Source organism: Etheostoma spectabile, chromosome 2 (assembly GCF_008692095.1).
Source record: "Etheostoma spectabile isolate EspeVRDwgs_2016 chromosome 2, UIUC_Espe_1.0, whole genome shotgun sequence".
Classification (NCBI taxonomy): domain Eukaryota; kingdom Metazoa; phylum Chordata; class Actinopteri; order Perciformes; family Percidae; genus Etheostoma; species Etheostoma spectabile.
In genome coordinates this window covers 23,153,164-23,161,445 of record NC_045734.1, presented here as the reverse complement: position 1 = coordinate 23,161,445, position 8,282 = coordinate 23,153,164, and the positions used below count along the sequence as shown (strand labels likewise).

At 42.7% G+C, this 8,282-nt stretch overlaps 1 protein-coding gene across 4 annotated transcripts in view; it reads right to left on the bottom strand.

Annotated features, from left to right (window-relative positions):
* pdcd11 (programmed cell death 11) overlaps positions 1–8,282 on the bottom strand; it is a 22,917-nt gene that overhangs the window by 10,614 nt on the left and 4,021 nt on the right. For all 4 annotated transcript variants that reach the window (XM_032542996.1, XM_032542986.1, XM_032543001.1 and 1 more), the window contains exons 12-29: positions 7,310–7,456; positions 6,891–7,142; positions 6,630–6,755; positions 6,353–6,547; positions 6,014–6,184; positions 5,697–5,910; positions 5,463–5,612; positions 4,719–4,831; positions 3,948–4,447; positions 3,757–3,819; positions 3,416–3,512; positions 3,188–3,277; positions 2,958–3,060; positions 2,539–2,716; positions 1,774–1,830; positions 1,554–1,676; positions 1,302–1,424; positions 896–1,064 (exon numbers count right to left, since the gene is read on the bottom strand). In XM_032542996.1, the coding sequence (XP_032398887.1) occupies positions 896–1,064; positions 1,302–1,424; positions 1,554–1,676; positions 1,774–1,830; positions 2,539–2,716; positions 2,958–3,060; positions 3,188–3,277; positions 3,416–3,512; positions 3,757–3,819; positions 3,948–4,447; positions 4,719–4,831; positions 5,463–5,612; positions 5,697–5,910; positions 6,014–6,184; positions 6,353–6,547; positions 6,630–6,755; positions 6,891–7,142; positions 7,310–7,456 (2,871 nt within the window). The remainder of the gene's footprint in view (positions 1–895; positions 1,065–1,301; positions 1,425–1,553; positions 1,677–1,773; positions 1,831–2,538; positions 2,717–2,957; positions 3,061–3,187; positions 3,278–3,415; positions 3,513–3,756; positions 3,820–3,947; positions 4,448–4,718; positions 4,832–5,462; positions 5,613–5,696; positions 5,911–6,013; positions 6,185–6,352; positions 6,548–6,629; positions 6,756–6,890; positions 7,143–7,309; positions 7,457–8,282) is intronic.

The window sequence follows — 8,282 nt, the reverse complement described above, 5'->3', positions numbered from 1 at the left end:
CAACCAACAACAACCTCCACGCATGCGCTAAACCGCACACGCCGGGAAAACCTTCTGCCGTAGTTAACAGTGTAGAGAAGAAATAACATGTTAACACTTGGGAGGCTCTAAGCTCTGGACGCAGCGAATGTGTATCTGCAAAATGGTCTCAGGAAGGGCCTTGTTTTGGTGGAACATTAGCACCCCGCAAAAGGAAACGCCACATAAAAAATTAAATGAAGTTAACTTTTCACACAATACAGTAACATGAACCATATTAGTTAGCTGCATACATGGTTAAACGTAATACGCTACAACCAGTGTATCGCCTTGTGTATTTTGTCCAAAGCAAACCACCGGCAATAGACATCCCAGTTAGAGAGTAAATGGTATAAAAACAAATCTTTGTACAATCATTCCCCGAATGAACACAGGCCTGCCTTGTTGCACGATCAAAATTTTCATTAAAAAACTTGCCATTGTCAGCCTGTAATGTTGCTCAGAGGTTCCGGTAAATGTTGCTCAATGCAACCGGAGTTTAAAGTTATATCAAAGAAAGCGGAAAGTGAGGGAAATCCAACAGAACTTCCCAGCAGGCTTGGAACTATGCCGTAAATGAACCGTCGTCAATATAGACTACTGTGAGAGCAAAAGGACAATCAGTGAGAATTGGAGACGACATTGATCTATGTGGAGTCACCTCCTTGACCCCAGCACACTTAAAGCAACACTAAAGAACTTTTCCTGCTTTGGTCCAACCTTTAGGGGGGCCGAAGCGGGAAAAGTGCTTTAGTGTTGCTTTAAGAGGACAGAGAAGTCACTCATTTACAACGTGTTTACTTTGATATCAAAAGCAGGGAGGGAGAAAGGAAAGCTTGATGTGAGAGAGACAGGGGAAACTGAAGTGGTTTGTCACCTGCTCGCTCTCAGACAAAGCACGTTTCATCTTCTTCTTAGTGTCATGTTCCTTCTTCTCCTCTCCCATCAGACGCAGCGGCAGACCGAGAGACTCTGGAAGGACGTCTGGCTTCCCGGTGTCCTCTGGGAGCAGCGAGAGGTGGACCAACTCTTCCTCTTTGTCAATACTGTGGACAAGAATAGAGAGCAACGCAGATTGAAAATAAGATGATGGCAGCATTGACTCTATAAATGGTTATTATCTAAAGCTGCATGGGGCAGTATTGTAAAAACACACCATCAACATTATGGCGCTAGACTTTTCCTGTTTGTCCAAAATTGTTTTCTGATGTCCGGTGTACATTTTTTATACTATTATTAAACCCTCTTATCTATATAGCGTACATGTGTTGTTGTTTTTTTACCTGAGGATCTTGGTAGTGAGCAGGGTGTTGGGAGTCAGGTGCTCAGAGAGGACTTTGTGATGGTTAACAAAGTACTTGGTGGACTGCTGAAGTTCAGCTCTTCCTGTGATGCTTCTTGACAACCTGGAAAACAAATGTCAAATAACAAGTATGATAATTACTGAAATAACTAAATTTTCCCGAGAAACATAGAGCATGTTGTTCACTTGGAGTTTAAATGGTTTAATAGTGCTGCGTGAGTTCCTCAGTTACCTGATGAAGACCCCCTGCTCTCCCACGGACTTGACATAGCCTCTGATGATCTGGCCTGCCTTCAGTTGGTCTACAGACAAAACTTCTGGGTCCTTCGCTGGCTTGGCCTGATGTGGGTTCAGCCTGGAAGAGCAAAGTTACGGCCAACCACATGTTTTAATAAAGATACACATCTGCATTTGTTACACAAACACACAAATCCAACAAAACTCAAGCATACCTTGATGGACGTAGAGACAACTGCCACTTGCCTTTTTCTTCCCCAAAAAGGAAAAACCTGAGGAACAAGAGGAGGAAAAACATAAACTCTACACTTCAAAATTATAAATTTTCAAAATGGGTTTCGAACTCTGATAGTGGTATCAACAATGTTTAAATAGGAGCAGCTGAGAGTTAATACTGTGCACCAGCAGTTACCCTTACATGTATCGGGCAATCTGGATCTGTGATAATGACGTGGTAAGGATTCCAACATTGGCCTAAACTGTCAAATCCTTTTAGGTTCACGGACTAATTAGCCATTAATCACATTTTGTAATAGAAATAAAACATTTATTGCGTTCTTTTATCAAAATGCTTCGAGGGAATTTAAGTTGGGCTTTTAATGTGAAAGGTAGAAAAGGAAGAAGTGAAGCTGTAGCGTTGCGCTGCTGTAGTCACTACCGAGTTATCAAAAGTGTGTGGGCTGTCTTGGTTTGCGTTTGTCTTGATTATGGAGCCTCTGTGCTTTTGTTTTATTGCCCTTGGCTACAGTAGTTAGCTCACATTAGCTCGGACGGCTGACTTGGCTTGTTTACTTTATGGCGTGAACGTCTTTGTCAGCCTGAACGGTTGGCAGTTTAATAGTGCTGCTTGATACTGAATACAAGGAACGAATAGTCAAATATTCGCATTGAACGACCAAATCAGATTCAACTGACAAAAGTCTGAGTTGGGTACAGCCCTGTCTAACAGTGCCTCTGCAGTCACTGCTGCATCTACTAACCTGAACACCTTATCCTTGCTGTACCCGTCCAGGGGGTTTGGTCTGTAGGCATCAGCCAGGTCAGTGACATCAACAGTTCCCATGCCACCAAAGGGAAGTTTGACCAGGAGGCCAACTTGTGGCTGAATATTAGTCACAATCCCCAAAGCTACACTGTCTTTCTCCAGTTTATAGACACCTGGAAAACAAAAAGAGTCAGATTAACTGTTGCATTTGATAAACAATCAGAGGCAAGATATAGGGATTATAAAAGTAGTAATCTATATACAGGACGTATATATCCCGACCCTCCTTCACAGCACTGTGGAGGAAGGTCTGGCAACGCGAGACTACAAAAGTAGTAACAGCCAACAAAGAAAGGAAACCGCATGTATAAAGTGATGTTTAGTAAACATGAAAACAGCCGGAGCTTCTCCTACCTGTGAGTGACAGCATAAAGCGTTGAGGTTTGGAGTTCACTTCTACCACTCTGGCATGGACTGCTTGGCCCAGCTTGTACAGTTTTTCTGGGTGGCTGGCCTCCTGAAAATGAACAGAATTTAACAACTGTTAGAAAATAGGTTGATCTAATCTTTTCCCATAAGCTAGAACAACCTTAGACAGTTAAAAATGATCCGGTATTGATACTGTTGAAATATTATAAACTTACTTTTGGATCGGTGATCATGGCCAGCAGTTCAACTGTCCCAGTAACACAAGGATCAGTGGTGACCTCCAAAATCTTCCTCACTGGATTAAACTGGGGTCAGAAGCATGAACACACTGAAAACCTCTACTCCAACAACCTCCAAAGCTGTTTTGGATTTATTTTTGATTTGTCAATTTACAAACAAGTCTGAAACTGAAACTGCAATCCATAAAGATTTCCCCAACTTACCTTTGATACAAAGCATGTCACTTCTTCCCCGACCTTATAGCTGTTTATTTTTTCTTTTACTGTAACTGCTTTGAGATCTGGACTCTTATCAAGTTTGCTACAGAGAAAAACAGAAACAGAAACAAATAAGAAACTGACAAACCACAAAATGTGAGCCTGAGTGGATTGAGGACAGATAAAAAAATACACAGCTCTAATAATATTAAAAACCAAAAAAGCAGACAAAGAGTTCAGAACGAAATTGAGAACGCTTTACATTTACTAATTTCCCTTAGGAGTAAACAATATTCAGGTCATCATGCAGTATATGATCATGATAATGAACTGTACTATACAATTACCTGGGTATGAGTGTGAGCTCAGGAATGGTGTATGTAAATTTGGGATGGGAGAAGGGCAAGTATCTGAAATAAAACCACTGAGATTAATTTCAAATTCAATACAATTTAACAAATAATAATAATAATAATAATAATAATAATAATAATAATCTATTCCAAAACGTAAAATGAGACCCTGGAGCAGTCTTTACCTGTGACTGGAGGCTTCTCGGCCCCCGATGACCCTGGCGGTGACCGCACTGCCCACTTTAACAGAGGCAGTGGGGAAAGATCCCTGACACACATCTGCACCCTCCACCACCTCAGACACGTGCACGCTGCCAGTGCTTCCATCCTCTAGTGTGACCAGAAGGGACGTGGGCTTCACGGTCCGTACTTTACCCCGCACGATTTCGCCGAAGCAGTAACCCTTAGAGCTCGTCTGATTTTCCGAGGTGGTGCGCTGTCGGTTTGGTGCAGTGCGCTGCCACGACACTAGGGCGAGCCCCTGCAGTTCCTGACAGCTGGCTTCAATAACCTCGACGGCCAAACTCATCCCCGCCTTCAGCTTCTCTGACTCGGACAGAAATGTCTCGTTCAGGTGGCCCCTGGTTTGGATCACAGTCAGCTGTGCCGTGTCTTCCAGCGAGATGACAGCAAAGTCTTTGTCGATGTGCTGCACCATGGCTGTGTACTTTGATCCTTCAGCTAACTGTAAAATAGAAATGAATACACGGCAAACAAAATAGATCAACGACTACATTGAATTATTATAATGCGACTCTGTACGAGTGCCCTCACATGTAAAATATACCATCAACATACAGTATGTGTGAAAATGCGTGATATTAGGATGCTCCGTTAAAAGCAGCAGTGTTGGAAAATACGTGCTCAGTCAAACTTCCCACACACAGTACATTAAAAGTCAGAACACGGTCATTTTCTTAAAAACCCAAAATGGCATTAGGAAAAGTAACACTCACCGATTTCTTCTTCGCCACCAGCTTGGGAAGGAGGGACACATGGACACACGTCGACAGGATGTCAACACGGAGGATGACCGCAGTAGCTTTCTGTCCTGGGGTCAAATTAACACCTGGAGCAGCCAACAGAAAAATCATCATCGCTTACATGAATTGATTTTGAAAAATATACATATATATAAAAATAAATAATGTGTTACTGATAGAGTTTATGTCATGGGGAGCCCCATAGCTTCGGGATTAAAGGGCCACTCTGCCGATTTTACACATGGAGATCTGTTTGGCAGTCATGGTAAGCACTACTCAGCCTGTGACAGTAACTGTTATATAATCAGGGCTCCAGACTAACATTTTGCCCTAGTTGCACTGGTGCGCCTAAATAAAAAAAGTGCACCAGCACAAAATTGAAGTGCACCCAAATTTTTCCTTGCGTCACCGTTTTTCAAGGTCACCTTTTTAATCACGCTTCTAATACATTCATATATATTTTAAATTTTTTTATAAATATTTATGATACCTAACATTTCAAGTCTTATGGTCCCCCTTGCTGTCGCATGACCCTCAGACGTGTTTTTGGAGTCGGACCAATACTAGAGAACCTCAGCTGCATCAAATCGGACAATTCTTTCTTATATCTGCCTCTTGCATGTCCTTTAAGTTTATGGAGGTGCAGTACTTAAAGACATAATATGGAGTGACTCTTGCAGTGAAATAAATGAAAAATGTTTCTGTTTAAATACATACCCATGACATGGTGCTTGGTGGCTAGTATGGTAGCACCGGCCAAATCATCCGACTTAAAGGTGGCAGCGCAGTCCTTCGCAGTATCTACAGTCAGCTTCAGCTTCTGACCAATGGACAGAGCGGCCAGCTGCTGGCGAAGATCACTGTTCTCTGAGAGTAACGACAGAAGCAACGCGAGGTTCAACACTGCAAACAAACTTCAAAATTAATTACTAAAGACCAATGAAATCATACCTCTCGTTGCTAACATTTCAGCCACAGCTTTTCTCTCCTGCAGACCATTGATGAGTCTGGTCTGGACATCCCCCTCTGGAGATATGACCTCTGTCATCTTCAGTGTGACCAGGAAACGCCGTTTTTCCTCATCCAGGTTGGTCACTTTAGCTAGCACTGTCTGGCCGGGCTCGAAGACGGTTATCGTGTCGCTGATGAACTTGTCGGTCATGGCCTTAAAAAAAAAATGTATTAAAAAAAAGCAGAGGAAGAAGTTCAGTTGGGAAAACAGACAAGATTTTCAGGTTAGAAGACGCAACACAAAGCCGTATTCTCACCGACTTGGGTGCAAGACCAACAAGCCCGTATGGGAACTCCACAAAAACACCATAAGACATGATGTTCTTGATCCAGCCAACCAGCTGCATTCCAACTGTGATTTCAGAGAAGTCCTTGGCAACAACTCCTTCCTCCAGGGACCATCTCACTGTTGGTTTCTTGGTGAGGGTCTTTAACAGGGGGAATTAAGGAAAATAGAGACAACCTTCCTGCTTTGCATGTTTGACTTACTGAAGCATCAAAGACAGAATCAATTAATTATAGCAGGCTTGGGGTTAACTTTTCAGTTGTAATCTCCAGCACACAAGATCTACAGACTTGTTTTAGAAACAGGATACAATATTCTGTTTGTTCTTGTTGAAGCACATGACGTTTGAGACGACGTCTCCCTCCTGCAGGCTCTCCCACAGCAGAGGGCAGTTGGACATGTGATCAGAAAGGTGCATCGTGGGTAGTACGGCTCGGACCTCATCAGGGAGGACGACCACCTCCAGACCGTTGACTGACTTTTTCAGCACCTTGGCCTCCAGCCTCTGCATCAGACAAATACATGTGCTGAGGTCAAAATTTGATTAATTGAGATGGAAGAAAACAAAACGTGAGACTTTGACTTACCTTCCCCACCTCACAGTCAAATTGGGCCGTGGCAGCTTCCTCCGCGTCTCCTTCCGCCGCGTCCTTAAATGACAGCACCATCTTCGCCTTGTCGGGGTCACACTGAAGAACCTTAGCCTTAAATACCTGGACAATGGATGTCAAACAAACAATTTCGAAGTTGCCAATTAATATAACATTTGAAGGCTTGTTTCTAATGGTTCCTAAACATCTTAAAAAAAAAAAAAAATCCTGTGTGTCCATGCCGTTTCTTCTCCTCACCTGCCCCACAAAGAAGACCTCCTCAGGACTGATGATGGGCTCAGAGCTGAGCTCCCTGAGCGGCACCAGACCCTTGACGTTGTTGTAGAAACGAACGATGCAGCCGAAGTCTTTGATGCAGACGATGTAGCCGTGGGAGACTCGGCCTGGGCGGGCATCAGCATAGCTGAGGAACAATGGCAGAGAGCTTTCAACCAGGGCCTTCTTTCTGGTCAGATACAGCTTCTTATTCTCTGCGTCGACTGACAGCACCTGAAGGCAGACGCACACGCAGAGAGACACACCACACACACACACACAACACACACACACACACACACACACACACACACACACACACACACACACACACACAAATATGAGAGCTAAAAACGGCATGTTACAGATTTTAGAGCGGCATTAATCCAAACTGGACTGACCCGACATTTGATCTTCATGCCCTCTATGTACTTCTTCTCTGGGTTCTTTAGGAGGATGTCAGACAGGTGTGTCCTGGGCACCAGCCCTTTGATGTGGTCGGACAGATGCACCAACATGCCGTGATTCAGCAGAACCGTCACTGTCCCCTTGAAGAGAGACACATCGAAGAAAGACAAAGTGAAAAGGACGACTTAAGAATTAAAAAGATCTGTGACAAGTAACAAAACAGGGTTTTGGGGAATATTTTGGGAAATACACTTAACATTTTTGCTAGGAAAGGTTGCCAAGCATCCAGGAAGTCAATAAGATAACTGACTGCTGGCTGTAGTTTCATATTTAACAGACCGATACAGGAGGTGGTATCGAGCTCCAACTCTAACTCTTGGCATAAAAGCATATAAATGTATTTTTGAAAATGTCGACCGTTTCCTTCAAAATTACTTAAAAACACATTCTGATGTGATTGGATTACTTCAGGATGCAAAAAGAATCATTTTAATGCACAAAGGTCTAAGATATCCAAAACAGAGGTTTCAACAGAGAATGTGTCCTCTTTCCACAAAAACTGAAAACACACAAAAAATACATTCGGGGTGTTGGGTATCTTTTCAATCAGTGTCACAAATCAAGGATCAAAAATTCCCCATGAAATCTCAGGATGCCCTAAAAAACGTGATCAAGGCGCAAATATGTCCCCCAAGATTCCTAAAAATATATTGACCAGTTGGGGCCAATAGCCTATAGCTACATTAAGCCATTTGTTTCACAAACAGCAGTATTACATACAATTAAAAGAAATGCATAAATGTACTGATACATAGTATGCTGATAGTATGCTTTTTATAACCTCCGCGAAGGTTATGTTTTCGGCTTGGTTTGTTTGCTGGATAACAGAAAAACTATAACTTTATGCACCAACTATTTTAATTTTTTAAGTGCGCCCAAAATCTTGTAAAAGCCCTAATTTCTTAG